We start from the raw sequence: 17,529 nt of genomic DNA, 5'->3' as shown, positions 1-17,529 counted from the left end.
GGTGAGCAAAAATGTACTTGTATTCACATTAACTCCTCTATCTCTACACCCCCTCCCTGCACACCTCTCCCTCTCTTCCCTGCATCTCTCCCTCCCTCACTGTCTCCTCCCCCTCCCCATCTTTCCCTCTCTCGCTCTCTCTCTCTCTCTCTCTCTCCGTAGTTGTTCTACCGTGTGACAGAGGAGAGGGCTCGCCAGGCGGAGCTTTACTTGGTGGGCATGGTGTGCTACTACGGCAAGCACTACTCCACCTTCTTCTTCCAGACCAAGATACGCAAGTGGATGTACTTCGACGACGCCCACGTCAAGGAGGTGAGCTACAGTTTGGAGTTGGCATGCTGCAACTCAGGGCGGGTGTGTTGCACAGTATCTGCTGCATCTCCAGTTGTGCCGGTGAGAGTAGCAGTGACAAGAACTACGCTGTATGTTAGTGTAAGTGCTGCATGGTCAGCGGGGGCGGCTTGAGATTGATAATGTGTTTCAGGTTTATTCCCTGTCTTATATCTTAGCACAGGTTTAAGTGCTCAGACTGGTCTTTTGCTGTAATACTTGATGATGATGATGATTTAAGCATGAGTTATGTTACATTTTGTGGTGGCTGAGTTGAGGAAACCTGGGCTTGTTTGCTATGTCAAAGTGTGACATAAAGTGAATCTACATGTCCTTGCACCTTGCACACTGTCGTTTATATTAGGTTATTGAGCTAATGAAAAGTGTGATAATGTGATATCAACAAGGACACACAGCAGAACAATGTGTGTTTGACCTTCTACTTTTGGTGGAATATGTGTAATGTTATACCTTAATACGGATAGATTTACTTTATCTTTGTGTTTGTGTGTGTGGTTGTGTGTGTATGGGTTTATATGTATGTTTTGTGTGTGTCTTTATGTCACCTCCAGATTGGCCCAAAGTGGAAGGACGTGGTGTCTCGGTGTATCAAAGGCCACTATCAGCCCCTGCTGCTGCTCTACGCTGACCCCCGTGGGACGCCAGTGATACTGCAGGAGAGCCCCAACCCCTGTACCAGCTCCAACCCGCAGCTGGAGCTCCAGCACTGCAGCAGCAAGGCTGGTTACGACAGCGAAGACTCTGGTACAGCAAAGATGACACACTATAGATCAGATCAGATTACTCTGTGTTTATCCTTGGGGGGGCATGCGAGGTTACAGCTTTAAAGCTCTGACCTTCAACCCTATAATCCAACTTTTGCATCTGAATACTACTGAGACTTTACTTACTTTCCTGCCTTTAACTGTAAACATATGAAGATGGAGGATTAACTGAGAGGTCACCGCTGTTTCTCTTGATCTCTTTCAGGTCGGGAGCCGTCCATATCCAGCGATACTCGTACCGACTCTTCAACGGACAGCTCGAGTCACCGCGCTTCTCGCAGCCGATCCCTCCACCAGTCCACAGGCAGCCACCTCTCCAGTGAATCCCAGACCACAGTGGTCTGTAATTACGACATCGGCACACCGCCACTTGGTGCTGAAGCCGGAGGTAATACTGCACTCGAGTCCAGGCGCAGAGTTATCTAAACTCACAAAGTACATTAAGAGCAAACAAAAGTCAGTTTTTAAGTTTTAGTAGAAATTAAGTGAGTTGTTTGTCCCCATGCTGACTGTTCAGGTTATTCGCTTTGTTACTGGTTAATCCCATATTTACTCGTACTGCTGCCTACAAAATTGTCCTCTGAGGGATAAATTAAAATGTTATTGGATTTTCTTTTCCTTTCTTTCTCTGCCTCTTTTCCCCCAATTCAGAGTCAGCAGTGGAGGGTCCTCCCCGTCCTCCCTCTCCTCCTCTGCCGGAGTACAAGGAGACGGCTGTCTTCCTCCTCTCCTCCCGCCGGCCACTCACCTCCTCCTCCTCCTCCTCTCGTCCCCTGTCCTCCTCCTCTTCGTCAGGAGTAGGGGGCTGTGAGGGTGGAGTTGGGGGTCCCCACTGGGAGGATGAAAGCACCAGCAGTGAGAGCAAGTCCAGGTACGGCACCACTAATACACATATATATGTTTTTCAAGAGATCAATATCTAAAAATTTGGCTATTTATTTTTAAATATGTAAAAGTGAGTACACCTTGCAAACAATAGTAATAATGATGATGAATATCTTGAAACAAAAGATAAATCACAACAGTGGACAGAAGAAGTTCTCCAACACAAATCTCTATTCATCTTTGGGACTTTTCTCTAATCTTTACTGTTTTGTGACATTTTGGATAATTTGACTTGTTAAGGCCTTAAACACTTACTAACACTAAATTAAACCAGGTGAGAAGTTCACATGGGAAAAGTTGCTTTGGTGGAACTGAAAGTGTAATGGGTGTTGTTGGTGCAATAAATTTACTTATTTACAAACATATAATTACTATTATTAAGTTACGGGACTGGAATTATGGCATTTTGAAAGTCATGTGTTTTTAGATTTTTGACTCCCCTTTAAAATGTGTCATTATTCTTTTAAGAAGATTTTACTTAGAGATACATTTGCACATTTTGAGTAGTTTTCAGCAGTCACTAAACTTGTATTTGGGTAGACATCACAGTAGTCGTTCCACTCCTGGAGTCATGTAACATCCTGTGTAACATCTTCCTCACTTGCTTTATAGTTCTTCTGGAAGCCGCTACAGGCCAACCTGGAGGCCCAGGAGAGAGGCCCTGAACATCGACAGCATCTTTACCCGACCGAGAGGCCCCTCTCTGGAGCCCCAGGACTCCCTTCCCTTGGCGGGACCCGCTCCACCAACACAGCCAGGGCTACAAAAGGTGGAAGGGAGGGAGGTTCAGGAATTGGAGGCGGGGTTTGGGCTGGTCGGGCAGCCCAGGTCTCTGGGCAGCGGGTGGACAATGGGTCCCCCTGCCCCTCCACCTCTGAGAGGGGTGGAGCACCAGCCACGTCTGATTCAGAGGATGGAGAGTGGCTACGAGAGCAGCGAGAGGAACAGCAGCAGCCCTGACAGGTACTCACAAAAAACAATTACTGTCTCTTCCTTTCTGTCTCTGTCATTCATTGCCTTTTCCTCTCCTGGATTCGCTCTTGTTTGCCCGGTTCACTTTTTCACTTTATAAAACACGATTGTGACATTAACAATGGCAGATTGTCCAACAATAGTAGCCCATAAAAACAAATCAATCAATTTTGTCTGTTTTTCTTTGTCTCTGTCTCTCTGTTGTTTTTTCTTTCTCTGCACAGGGAGGTGGGGCAACATAAACGGGTGCTGATGTCGGGACCTTCATGGCGTTCGGTGCCTAAGTCAAAGAGCAGCAGTGCAATCCTGCAGGAGCTGCCCGTCCCTAGCTGGGGTGGTGGCACCAACACAGGTGTGTATTTGTGCGTGTACTTGCGTTTATCCACTGGGACATGCATTTGATTTGATTGATGATTTAATTTTCCATCTTTTGTGTGCGTTCAGGCATGGGGCGCAGTGAGCTGGACGAGCTGCAGGAGGAGGTGGCAAGGAGAGCCCGCCAGCAGGAGCAGCAGAAGCGTAGGGAGGCTGAGCGGGAGGCAGCCATGGGATTCAACCCCAAACCCAGCAAATTTATGGACCTGGACCAGCTCCAACACCAGGGTATGGAGGAAAGAGGGGCGAAGAGAAAGACAGAAGTGGGAGGGAGTGAGGGGAAATTTGAAGTTTTTAAGGAGAGCCAAAGAGGTCGGTTCACCTGACTTGCAGAAAACATATTTTCTCACTTACCTTAGTAGTGGTATCCAGCGATGCAGATAGTTTTGGATTTATTTGCCCATGTTTTAAGATATTCATCTCTGAGATTTCTGCCTCCACTCCCATACAACTGATGAGAAAAGAAATTTATTTTTGATACTCACAGAGGTTTATAGGGACTATTTCTTTGGTCAAAATTAGTTCCATTAGCTCTCTATCTGCATGGCTAGATACCAGAAATGAAAACATGTTTTTTTGTAAATTGACCCTTTAAGAAGAAAGACTACTGCATTTAAAGCTGTGCAGGGAAACTTTGTATGTTTTAAACCCTAGATAGCAAAGACCCATCGCTGACTCATCAGACAATTTAGGATTTAAATCTCAATTTTTACTTTCAAAAAATAACACCAGCAAAAAACAATGGCATTTCAATTGGAGGGCTGTGATGTTGTTTTATGCTGAGCATCATTTCATGATGGCTGATAAAGTGTATTTTGCCCGGTGCAGCTTTAAGGTCACATTATCACCTGTTGTCTGGTTTAGCAGTCACAGTGACTTTTATGTCCGCGGTTCTGTCTGACCTCCTCTTTGTCCTCACTCCCATCTGTTCGCCTGTCTCTCCATCTGTCTCCCTCTGTTGGTATTTTTCATTTGTCTGTAAGTTCAGTGTGTGTTACCATATCTCATACTGTATATACCATGTTTTCATGTGCCATCAATGAGTGTTTTATGTCACGATAGGTGTGTCTGTGTGCAGATGAGGTTTAGCTGAGTTCATTGTAGCTGAGCAGAGCAGAGAGCAAACCCCTGTCAGGTCAGTTTTTACCAACATGTAAACTCCAGTGGGACATTTACTGACCAGCACTGAGTGGGGAAATTCTCTCAGGGTGATTCCCATTTGAAATCACAAACCAGTCCAAGTTCAGAGCTATGATGTCCTGGCCACACTCTAGGGAGTTCACAATGTGTGTCTGTTTCTTAGTCCACAAAAAGATTCTGAGTGTGTGTGTATGCAGTATAGTTTTAGATATGTCTGTGTGTGTCTCCATATGTCCATGTTAATATATACATACATATATGTAGCCATGTATGTACCTGTGTTTTCGGTATATCCTCGTGTGTGTGTGTGAGATTGTGAGCTGTAGATGTGAGACTTGGACTCAGATTATAATTAAAGGGGCACTCCACCAATTCTGCATGTCAAAATCACTTGTACTAGTCGCTGGGAATGAGACTGAGACTATGTCTTCTGTGGCTCTGGGTGAGCATTGTTGATTCTGGCATACTTACTCAATTTACATCAGCTGAGTACTCATTTTGGGCTTGGGGGCTACACATGTATGTTAAAACCTGGGGCAATGGAGTTTTGAAAGACTTAGGCATATACCAGGAATGGAGGGTCCAAAAAAAACAGTGTTTAGATGTACATTATGGAAAGTGTGTAGGATCCACTGTTTTTGGAGTGTGACTCATACTAGGGACTAAATGGAAAGCAATGCCGTTCTGTCAATTCACTAATTTGGTCCAGGCATTAATATCTCAACAACTATTGGATGGATTTCTATGAAATGTGGTCCTGACATTCATTGTTTAAAGAGGATGAAACCTACTGACTTTGGTGATCACCTGTTTTTTCCTCTTCTTTTCCATCATTAGGTCAAAATTTACATCAGCATGTTAGCACCGTCATGGTGAGCATGTTAGCATGCTGACATGAGCATTTAAATCAAACTGGTTCTAACTATGTACAGCCTGATAGAGCTGCTAGAATGGCTTGAAGACTAAATCACTAAATCGTCATAATCAAGACTTGACTTGGACTTGATTGCTGTGAGAGTAAAGTTACTTTAGACACCAAGAAAAATGATCACATGCTGTGTCATTTTAATGGTCATTCAAACACTTGCGATTTGCATCTTGACTTGCAATTTCCAGACTTGTGACTTGACTTGAACCACATGTTCTAAATGACTTGGGACGGTATGTGTGTGTTTTTGCGTGTGTTGCATATTTGGTCCATATATCCACAAATTATATTTTTCTTTACGTGTGTCAGTATTTTCAGAAAATAAATATGTGTGTGTGTGTGTGTGTGTGTGAGCCCTATATGAACTGTAGGTGTGCAGGTTTTCCCCTCCAGTTCAGCGCTAACTAAATCCATATCAAGGATTATTATGTTGTGTCCTGTCTGTCCTACTGTGTGTGCTTTGGTGTGTTCAGCCTCATGTACCTGACACACACACTCATAGACACACACCCCGGTGAATACACTCAACCTTGATGGAGTAAAAGGATGACTTGCAAACGAACAGATGGCATCACTATCAGTGCGATTACGTAACAGAATTTGGTTTCCCACATCCGTATTGATGGTTTCAGGCAGACTCCAAACAATCTGCCTCAGTGTTTTAGAGGACGTTACAGCCAACAACAACAACAAAGCTGCCGTCAACCTTCTTTTATTCTGTCTCTATCAATCAAACGTCTTTAAACTCAAGCCAAGATAGGTGATGGCTGCTTTTTTGTTGTTCTCTTCTGCATCTTTTTTATAACAAACTAACACCTTTTAAGGTGCGTTCACAAGGCTATGCACCATAGAAAGCTTTGACTGAAAAAAACAACAACTTTTGTCTTTTTTCCCTGTCTGGTGTCTGTGGCTTCATAAACGTAGCCTCAACTTTGCTCCTCATTTATCTAGTCTTGACCTTTTGACTTACTAACTACAGTAAAGTTTACATATTGATGCATTTACAATAGAGTTGCAAAGTAAGGAAGAGATGCTGGGTGTGGAAGTATTTATCGACTATAGTCTCCCTATTTCAAAGTTTTCTTCTATTGATATTGTCAATGTTTGTCAACATAAGAACACGGGAGTTTCTTCTGAGACAATATAACTTACTGAACAACAGCCACCGTTGCCACAAGTGGAAATTACAGGATAATGGTAAATGATAAACATACTGTAACAATACAGTGGCACAAGTTGACAAGAGTCACAAACTCAGTAATGTCTCTTATACAGCAATATAAAGTTAGCCATAAGCTATTGGTCATACCAGACCAAGTAAGGCTTTAATGTCAAAACACACCAGAGTGTATTGATGCTGTGGTATGCAATTTATTTAATTTATTTGTGCCAATTCACTTACATCCTGACAGCAATTAAGAAATGAAATGCTCTGACACAGTAATCCTGGCCAATCAGAAATATTATTCTATTGCTTTTCATTTGTAAGAGAAAAAAGGCACTGTTTCATCTTTCAAAAGTTACATAACCTAGTTTTAAAGATACAATAAGTTGACGATTGCCAGTTTTAATTATTCCAGCTTAAATTTTTCCATCAGTTTGGTATGGTGGATGGTGCGAAATACTACCATACCCATGAACCTCAGCAGCTGTACCTATGGAGAATAAGGTGCAAATCAGAGCTGAGTTCATTTAGAATCTTTTCTTGTAATTGGGAATAAAAGTTACTAAATTCATCTAAAATTGACCCCAAATCTTAAGGTGAACTGAATGTTTAATCAGGTTTTCTCAAAGCGCACCTTTAGTTCTTTTTAACAAAGAGACATTTTATATTTTCTAACCCAGTTGCTAATATGTAGGATTTAACCAATTAAAAAAAGTTCTTAAAAGTCATCTAACATAGCCAACCACGCCCAAAATAAATCCTCCCACTTTGCAACTCGATACAATTAAAATACACACACTGATTTACAGTAGAGGAGCGTGATGCATGCTAGCCCCCTCATAACCACTCCTTCTGCTCTGCTTCTATTTTCTCTGTCTCTTTTGTCTCACCTGTTCTGTCATCCTCGTGTTTTGTCTTTTACTCTTTACTTCTTGTATTGTTGTCTGTGGTTTCCTCTCCTTTTCCGTTCCCTCACTCTTTCTTTCTCTGCCACTCTGTCGTTACATCTTTCTGTCTTTTCTCCTTTTTATCTCCCGCTCTGTTGTTAACATCCTCAGCTGTGCTCAGACCCCTGCATGAGGCTAACGCTCATAGCGGATTGGCTGTAGCTGCGTGCATGAGGAGCACTGGGGGCCCAATCAAACGCAGGCAGGAACAGGAAATGGAACGGGAGACAGGAAGCGCCCGCCCACAGGGGCCTCGCAGGTACCACCACTGTCCCCCCTTATGTGTCCGCAGCGGTGCCTGTCTGAAAACCACCCCAGACCCCCTTCCTCCCTCTCTCACTTTGTGTGTGTCCTCAGCTCAAGCTGTCCTTAAACCCACCTCAGGACTCCTTGTATGTGTCCTCTGAGTTCTGGCTGTGTAAAAAAACACCTCAACACCCTCATGTGTGTGTCTTCAGCTCTGGCTGCCCCAAAATCCCCCTGAACCCTGTTTCTGTATTCCCTAGCAATGCACTCTCACATCCTGCTGTATGCGTGTATGTGTGTCTGAATATGCGTGTGTTCTCTAACACACACACACTTGACTATATACAGTAACTCCTTATCCCTTTTGTCTTTGTGTGTTTGTTGCAGTGCAGTAAAAATCTGCTTTGCTGGGCTCTGTGTTGAGAATAAAAAGAGAGAGACAGAGTTGCTCTCTGCTTTTCTGTGCTTCACTGCTTCCCATCATTGTTGTTGTGCTGCTCTTTGTAGCTGTGTGCTGCCGAGGCTTCCCTCTGCTCTTTGTGTGCTGCTGATCTGTCCCTCTGTGTGCTGTAAAGCTGCAGTCCGTCACTGTGTTTCTGTCTTGTGTACTGCCGTGCAATTGCAGTCACAGTCGCAGATCCTGTGTTGTGGATCATTTTTTTTCGCTCTTTGCTGCTGTGTTTGTGTGTGAGTTTAAGTTAGTCTGTTTCCCTCCTGATGTCTTAGATTTGCTGCATGAGGAGGGGGAAAGTGAGCTTCTGCAGTGAAGTTTTTAGCACAGGAACTGCTGCATGAAGAAATTCCATACTTAATAAAGAGTGAGGCAGCTCATCTAGAGATAAGGAACTAGTCACATTTAATATTGTTAAATAATAGTAGCTCCAGTTGCAGGCAAGTATAACTGGTTCCAAGCATCGGACTTATGTAAACTAATTATCTTTGGCTTTTAGACTGCTGGTCAGACACAAACAAGTAATTTAAAGATGTAAAGAATCTGTGGAAATTGTGATAGGCATTTTCACTTTTTGCTTTCACTTTTTATAGACCAGATGATTAAACAATTAATCAAAGATCAGAGTGGTATAAAATTTAAATAACATAAGATTTAGTAGAATAAATAGTAAATATGAATTTTTTAAAATAACCAGAGTGGAGGGGTCCCGATTGCAAAGGCCTAGTCTCCTCTGGTATTCATCAGGTTAAACTCAGGCTCATTTAGAATTACAAAGTTAGGAATATATTTAGGAGCCAATCTCATACATGCCTTAAAGGTGTCATTACATTACGTTATTGTCAAGGTCATTACAGTCTGCTCCAAAACATTCTCCCATTAGCTCTTGTAAGGAGTCTTACTGCAGCACTTTGAACCAGCTGAATTGATGGTAATTACAAAGGCAGAGGCGGTGATTGGATTTGCTAATTTAGTCACGTTAATGCCGGGTTTAGTCTCGGTTTCATTCATTCAACTAAAACAAAATTTGTTAAAAATTAATAAGTTGTAAATTCAAACTGTTAGCGGTAGGAAGAAGGGGAAAGAGGAGGTAAAGCTCAGCGCTCAGCCTCTTTTATTACCTTCCTCCTCTCCTCTATTGATCAACACAAGCCTCTGATTTATAGCTCGCTGCTGCAAAGCCTGCTGGGTAATTACCAAGGCTGAAAAGAGACGGGAGAGTTAATGTGGGGGATGGGGGCACTTACGTAGACACATACAGGTTTAGCGCACCCTGTCTTTAAAAATAGACAAAATTTACAGACTTGCTGTTCACACATACCAACACACACACACACACTAATTTACTACACACACACACACACACACTCCTACATTAGTAGAGTGTGTACCATCTCCTAATCTCCTAAGAGAGGATCCACTAATGTTCAACATATATCATATCCTCCACATATCAATGTATGTAAATCAATAAAGTAATACGGTGTCCCACTCAGTGCAGCAGAAGGTAGATTGCTGTTTTGATAATGAGAGTAAAGTCAGATCTTTGGTTGTTTGAGCTGGATATGTTCAGATCAGAAAGTTAAGTTTGGTGAATCTGCAGCGATTTGTCCATCAGTGGAGCTGAGCTTGTGCCTGACTCATAAACAGCATGGCTGTGAAATCCCTTACACAAAGCGATGCTTGCACAAGGCTGCATCATTGTGTGTTCATAGCTGTTGTTCTGTACGAAATTGAGCTTGTGTATGTGTGTGTACGTGTGTGTCTGTGTTCTGCTTGTTTATACTGGTATGCTTTTGTGACCTTCCCTCAATGCAGTAACTCACCTGACGTCAGAGCAGTTTTTTTGGGGGTGTTTTTTTTTTGTGCTGCTAGCTGACTGACACCCTCCCTTTCTTGTGTCCTCCAGTGAACAGCCTGGCCCGGTCCAAGTACTGCTGACGCCCAATCAGGAGGAGGAAGAGGACCAGGCAACGCCCAAACAGGACGCTGCTCTGGGCCCGGACCCGCCCCCTCTGCCCTATCGGCCCGCTCCCCCCCGACCCCCGCTCACCCTTAACATCCCTCACCCTTGCAGCCCTTCCAGCCAAGGGGAGGAGGAGGAAGGAGGGGGATGCATGGGGAGGAGAGGGGAGGAAGGTGAGGATGGGAGGGAGGGGACTGGGGTGAGGCTGTGTGAGTTGCTGCAGGCAGGGGGGGTGAGTGTCAGACCTCTGGGGAAGCACTTAGCCATCTCTCTGCCCTCGCTTCCTCTGCGTCTCTGGGATACAAACACCACACACACCGCACACTCCACACACCTTGAACCCCCACACACACACCCTCCCCCTCCCCCTCTTCCCCCACCTTACCCTCTGGAAACCTCCGGGCAAAGGAAACCTTTCACGCCTCTCTGGCAGCCTCCCCAGCCCCATTCCCCAACCGGTGCAGCTCAGCATTGGCCGAGGCACGAAGCTGATGGCGACAACAGCACACGGCATTGGTCCTCCTGGAGTTTGGACCGCCCCGACGCCGTGGTGACACCATATGACACGCCTCCAGACCGCTGTGTTCCCATCAGGCCGCAGGCGTCCAGTCAGCACTATAGCTACAGTTGCCAGTCCTCTCCAGGGCACTGCAGCTCCCAGCATGCCCCAGGGCAACTTGGTGATCCCTGCTGTGACCGCGAAGAGGCTGAGCTATCTGAGCTTGACTCCCTTTACCAGGCCAGTCTGCTGGCTGGAAAGACAGGTACACGCACGGCCGCACCCAACCAAGAACTATACAACTTCAAACAAGTGAAATGTTGACATACATGAACAATAGTGAATAATTTAGATACGAATCCCTAAAAGATTGTACAGTAGAGCCGATACAACGAGTCAATTAATCACTTAGTCAAATTTTAGAATATTTATCAACAATAGTTTGATAATCAATGAATTGTGTAAGTCATTTATCAAGCATTACCTTCCATTTTTTAAAACATTGTTAAGAGAATATCTTTGGCTGTATCTAATAAAACAAGCAATTTATAGATGCTACCTTACCTCACAATTTTAGCAGATTTAATGGACTTTATGATTTATGAGTTAATCAGTAAAATAAAAAACAGATTAATTTATGATGAAATATATTTATAATAGTTGCAGTCCTGTGTACCATATAGTCAAGTTTGCTGTTAATTTCCAAAACAGAAATTTAAATTAATGTTATGTATGTTATTAAGCTTGGTTGCTACTAGAGATAAAACAAAGTCACACATGTAAGACGCATTGTATTTAAAACCATGTTTTGAACCATGTTGTACATGTACATAGTAATTCTAAGCAGGTTTTGAGTATACCGTATACTCTATGTTCACACTTTAAATGTGACAAAATTATACTTAAAACAGTCATTATGCATACAATTTTTTTATTTTATTTTGTGTGTGTTGTTGATGGGTGCTAGTCTCCCACAGTGCAGTGCACAAAGGAAATGGATGATGTATTGAATCAAGTATAGGATGTTGAACACATTTTTTAAAGATGCTTTTGATGTGCTTTATGAAATCATAGAATTTTATATTAAATTCCATCCAAAACCCAAAGTTTCCAAAGATAAATTAAAGGAAAAGTTTTACAAATTGATATGCACAAGACGAGGGGAATTTTTTCTGTAATTTTTGAAATGGTGCAGCCATAAAAAACGGCATCTTGACAAACAGTTTGTGTGTTTGTCAAGTGTGATATATTGGTCCAGCAAAGGGCTGGAACAGAATTTATACTGAATGGATTAATTATGTTGTGAAATTATGTGGGTGATTTACCAACGCTATGTATAGGTAAATTTAAAAACATGAGGGAGATTAGAGGTTGTTAAAAAGCTTTCACTAAAATGGCATATTTGTTTTAGAGATCACTGCACGTTCCTGTTTTGACCTCCAGCCCTGTGTGTGTGTGTGTGTGTGTGTGTCAGGCTGCAGCCCATCAGAGAGGCTCATATCCAGGGTGGGAGGACAGGCTCGCTCTAAGACCCCAAACGCAGAGATGGAGAGGAGTGTGTATGGGGCGGACTGCACCAGCACCCCCACCTACCTCAACAAGGTAACATCCACGCCATCTTTCTAACAGAATCCCCTCACATGTTTGCCGGTCATCAGTTGGCTCCATTTCCCAGCGTCTGACAGACATTTTCTCCCCCTGCAGCCAATGATGTTGCGGGATATGCGTTTTGGGGTGGAGCCTGATGATGGGGAAAACCTGAGACGAATTGGACGCAGCCTGAGCGGCACAGTAGTGACCCCGCGCCGCAGCCGTCTGACTGCAACCCGCAGCCTTGTGAGTGTGACTGCCTGTGCTCTGCTGCCCCCCTGTGGCCGTGCTTTTAAACTGCATCTGCCTGATGTCCCGCTGTGGCACTTTACACATTGCTTTTCCCTGTGCCCTTCTCCCCAGCTGTTTGTCTTGTTTCTTCCTTTTGTCCTGCTTTTCAATTTCCAATCTGTGCTCCTCTCTCCGCTTTTCTTCCCTTTCTTTCCTCTTTCTCTCTCGAAGGTGAAGCAGGCTGATGTCAGTGCCTCTCCTTGCTTACTTCCTCTCTTCTGAGTCCCTGTTGCTATTCCACCACTATCATCTCCTCCATCCTCCTCATCACCAACACCTTCTCATCACCACCTCCCTCCACTGCTTTACAGGTAAACACTGCGCTGAGCTCATTTGACGTTGTTACACTTGTAATCTTTAAAGGAAAATACCACTCATCTGCTTGAGACTGGTACGAGTGTACGTGTTTCCTTTGGTTGAGCTACTTTGAGTGCCAGATGTGTATGTTTCAGAGCAATTTTAAAATCAGGTCAGAAAAGCAAAGTAAATATCATCTCTTGATATTTTATGAAGTTTGTGGTGAACATTTTACTGGCAAACCAGACTCATCTGGCACAAAAGTAGGCTAAGCCCCTATTTGCACATAGCTATATCCTGTGCAATGATTTGTAATAACTGGTGAGCCAAAGGTTATTTTTATGCATGGGCAAATGTGTCATGTGTCAAATTAAGTTACAATTTCCAGCAGAAATCATATACGTTTTATGAAATACATATTTGCTTCTCACCTAAAAAGATAACCAGATATTCCAAATGCAATGAAACTTTAGTGTAGAAAAAACACCTATTATTCTTCTTTAAGAGCAGGGCTTGCTCACAAATGAGTTTTGAACAACAAAGTTATTTTTATCCGAAAAAAAACGCAGGTTATTTCCAACTTTTGAAGCTTTATTCTGTGCCCAAATGTAGAATTTTTTTTATAGTTTCTTTTAACACTTCAGTTTCAGAGTGCAAAAATCTCACTTCACTGCAGGAGCAGGGGCTAATGCACATCGATCTGAAATATTTTTTTACAGGATGTTGATATATCTAAATATTCTCTCTAGCAGAGAAATGGTTGAATATTTATTATAAGTAATAATTCCATTATTTTGCCAGCTTAGGACAACTGGCTCTATCCCTAATGAAGTAAGTGCTGGTTTGAAGAAATCACTTGAATATCACTGAATACATTTTAGAGGATACACTGACAACATAAACCTTTTTTTCAGAATAGATATGTAATATATGATATATCAAACGGAAACAGATCTCTACAGAGGTAGACCTTTTTTAAAGAGTAAGATCCCTACATCACTCTGTTCAGAGCCACCAGACTTCATTGACAAAAAAAGTAATTTTACCTCTCTGGTCTGCAGTTTCCTTGATTGGTTAGTTTGTGTTATCGTGTGACTTTGCTGTTTTTAACCTTTTAAAACACCAAGTCACACAATAACACAAACAAACAAAAACACCAAAGTCACACAATTACACAAACACGCTAACTGACTGAGGCAGTGGTACACCAGCAACTCCCATGTTCTGCGAAGTAAAATTACTATTTTTATCAAGGGAGACTGGTGCCTTTGAAAAGAGTGAACTGTTCTGGGCACACAAAAAGGATCTTACAGAAAAGGCCTTTATCTGTGGGGATTCCATAATGAATCATAAATCATCTCTTCCATAATGATGTCAGACACTTCTAACAACAATCTGAGCCTGTCTGTGGTAAGCAATGTAGTGGACGTACTTTGATGGGGCACAAATGCAAGCAAGGATTACATTGCAGCCCTGTTTCACTGCAAACTGCACCGCGGTGGCTCAATATTGGATCAATTTCAAAAAATGTTGTCCCCGTTTGTCACATAGACGCAGAAACATTGGAAAATGGGTTCCAGTTTGGAAATAGTTAAGCGAAACATGGGGATTGCCAGAATTCAAGTAGTTAAAAAGCGTCCACCAAATAGTACATGACATGTTATTTAGAGCATCACCGTGTTCATGTTTTGACATTCTGCCCCATGAGAAAGGCCTGGTCAAACAAGTTTGTTTCCACAAATTTGAGGTGCACCTTCTTGCTAATATGACCGGTTCATTCTCTCTTCTCTTCTTGTCTAGGAGCTGTCGGGCGGTGCTGGGAGTTTCTGGCTGTGTCTGACGGGGGTCAAGCTGCCTTCTGACCAGAGTCCTTCTCTGCTTCACTAGTGTCTCACCGCGCCCACCTCCACACTGGGCGCAGCAGCGCCGGGGTCCTTGGCGGCCTCACCTTGACGGACCTGGAATTGGCTCAGGAGGATCAAACTCAACTCCTATCCTGTACCTTCTCCTTCTCCCTCAAACAACATGCACATGCAAACACATGCACGCACACATGCACATCTGCACTGACTTAGAGCCTCCCTCAGCGCCTGCAGCACCCTGCTTAGCCCTTCCTGGCCTTCCTCCCTCCCTCCCCCTCCTTGACCTACTATTCTGTCTATGCAGTCACTCTGACCCCCAACTACAACCTCAACCTTCCCCCCTATTTCCGGGACTGTTGTTTCTAGTCTCCCCCTGGGTTTTCAGATGGTTTTCCTGTGCAGTCAGCCTGGCGAGTATGCCTCTTTCAGTGGTGTTGTCGGGTTGGTAGCTCACTTGCCGGGTGTGACTGGGACCTGAGCTCTCGGCAGTGTCCTCCACCCCACAGGGCTCTCAGCTCAGGGGGAGGCTCTTACCAAGTAGCCACGCCTCTTCCTCTTTCTTCACGGGCATTTCCTGTTGGATGCACACGTAGCCGAACTGGGTCTGTATCAGATGGACAGCCATATTTTCTCTCATTTTGTTAGTTTTTTTTCTTCCTGTGTGCACACACAGTAAACCCGCCCGAGACCGAACTCTCTAATAACTAAAAGTCATGTACAGAAAAACTCATGTATGAAAACCTGTATGTTAATTAATTAAGACCTTATGGAATGTTGATAACGATAATTAACGAATATTGATAAACTTCAAGTGGTACTTCCTCATGTCTGCATTTCAAATAGGAGTGGAGTGCACTTCACAAGTGTCTAGCTGGAGTTTCCGCCCCCCAAACCGCTAGCCGACCTAATGACAGCTCTCCCGTTTCTACCGGGAGATTAAACAAGAAAAGCGCTTCCTTTTTCTCTGCTTCTTTCCTAGTTCCTTTCTTTCTTGCCTTCTCTCTTGCTTTTTTTTATTCGCGCTTGCTTTCTTTCTTCCAAACAGGAAACAGTAGCACCACAAATAGGCCAACAGGGGAGGAAAGTTGAAGAAGGAATGCGAGAATGTAGGTTAGGAAACCCTTCTCTGAGGCTTTATCAATGAAAATAGAGATGACTCTGCGTTTTGCAAGGTTACTCGGCAGAAGTGCACTTTCCGTAGGCTATTTGACTGAGAGGTGGCTGGAGATAACATGATGGTGTTTGTTTTGCTTAAAGGCCTCAGGTGAACTTAAGTGGCACTTATGAATTCACACTTGTATTATTTCTCCCTCCCACTGAAAATGTGTTTAAGGCCTCAGATGTGAATAGAAAATCATCCTCAGCCTGAGACAGTCACATGTCTAATATGAATAATGCTTTATATGATATATATGTATGAGAGGTATATTTTCAGCCAGTGAGCTATCTTCTTCAGAGATGTCAACCATTCCTCAGTTGTATGAACAGTTATAACACTCACTCCCCCCTTTACTGAGGAGCATTCTGACATGTTTAGAGTACATTTATTATATGCTTTATTCTATTAAATAATATATGAAATAACAAAGTCCTTATAAAACAACTGGCCAATGTAAAGTACTTCAAGGATTTACTGATGTTGATCGATCGTTGTAACTAAACCAAAGGTTGGCACTTAACTCAGAGAGCGTATTTAACATTGCTGTTTTATTTTTATTTAGTTTGTTGTTGTTGTTTTTGTTTGTTTGTTTGTTTGGGGTTCTGGATGTGGGAGAATGTAGCCAATTGTAGCGCATGAGTCCGCTATGCAAATCAACCTTCCCTCACGATCCTGTATCAGAGACAGTCAGGAGGCAGACACACCCACCCACGGGCGCTCTCATGGACTCTGGCAGAGACACGGAGAGGAGGAGGAGATCTCATGTCTAATGCTGCTGGTGAACTTTGTTGTTCTGCATCTACTACTATGTTTTAACCAATGGAATGCAAAAAAAGGGGAGCAACAAGGAGGGAGAGAGCAAAAAGGGAGAAAGAGAACGAATGAATGTAAAATAAAGGATGAAAGTGTGTGTTTGTGAATGATGTCATGGTCAGAAACAGAGAGGGTGAAGAGTCAACCACTGCAGATGGTTTATTGTTTGTGGGTGTGTGTGGACTGTGTTTCAGTTCTGGGGTGGTGTTGCTCGGGGAAAGAGGGAACCTGTATTTTTGCAATAAAGTTATTACCAATGCACTCCCACAGGGGGCGTAACCACAGTACAATGGCTACAAATGTCATTTGTTGAGAGATGAAGGATCAAGAGAAAAAAAGCCTAATATTCCGGTGAAATATTTTCTTCTCTTAAAATAGTACTCCATGATTAAGCTTTTCTCTCTTATAACATTGTCAGACTGATGATGGACAGTTTAAAGGATCAAAATGAGGAGTGGGCTACAGAGATTGGTAAACGTAATGCAGTGGTTTTTAAAGTGGGGTCAGGGGTCCTTGAGGGGGCTCCAGTGGGTCCCCAGCAAAAAGGGGAATCATTTTATTTTCAGTAAAATTTGTCCGTGGTCTAATTTGTGTCAGTTTAGGGATCCTTGAAAAAGTATGAGAACCACTGATTGGTCGTGTGGTGGAGGGAGAACATACAAAAGCAGGCGTGATCTTCAACTGATGTATGTTGTCTGTTTAGTTTACAGCAGACAAACGAAGCATTGCGGGCTGGGTTTGGTGAGGTTGTGAAAAAAAAAAACTAGGAGAAAAATGAAATGAACATGAGGAGCCTGTTCAGTCAATCAGTAGAAAACCAGAGCTACG

The 17,529-nt window shown here is 43.2% G+C and overlaps 1 protein-coding gene across 1 annotated transcript in view; it reads left to right on the top strand.

Moving 5' to 3' along the window:
- The window catches only part of LOC123983523 (inactive ubiquitin carboxyl-terminal hydrolase 54-like), a 52,090-nt gene extending 35,102 nt beyond the window's left edge, over positions 1–16,988 (top strand). Inside the window, exons 9-22 of the mRNA XM_046069780.1 lie at positions 163–312; positions 903–1,095; positions 1,321–1,532; positions 1,769–1,986; positions 2,613–2,963; positions 3,197–3,324; positions 3,417–3,575; positions 7,639–7,786; positions 10,134–10,297; positions 10,418–10,954; positions 12,164–12,291; positions 12,394–12,525; positions 12,643–12,881; positions 14,668–16,988. Coding sequence (XP_045925736.1) covers positions 163–312; positions 903–1,095; positions 1,321–1,532; positions 1,769–1,986; positions 2,613–2,963; positions 3,197–3,324; positions 3,417–3,575; positions 7,639–7,786; positions 10,134–10,297; positions 10,418–10,954; positions 12,164–12,291; positions 12,394–12,525; positions 12,643–12,792 — 2,670 coding nt within the window. The 3' untranslated portion in view covers positions 12,793–12,881; positions 14,668–16,988. The remainder of the gene's footprint in view (positions 1–162; positions 313–902; positions 1,096–1,320; positions 1,533–1,768; positions 1,987–2,612; positions 2,964–3,196; positions 3,325–3,416; positions 3,576–7,638; positions 7,787–10,133; positions 10,298–10,417; positions 10,955–12,163; positions 12,292–12,393; positions 12,526–12,642; positions 12,882–14,667) is intronic.
- The last annotated feature ends 541 nt before the right edge of the window (positions 16,989–17,529 follow it).

Source organism: Micropterus dolomieu, linkage group LG14 (genome assembly GCF_021292245.1).
Source record: "Micropterus dolomieu isolate WLL.071019.BEF.003 ecotype Adirondacks linkage group LG14, ASM2129224v1, whole genome shotgun sequence".
NCBI lineage: Eukaryota > Metazoa > Chordata > Actinopteri > Centrarchiformes > Centrarchidae > Micropterus > Micropterus dolomieu.
This window is presented reverse-complemented; position numbering and strand designations above follow the sequence as displayed.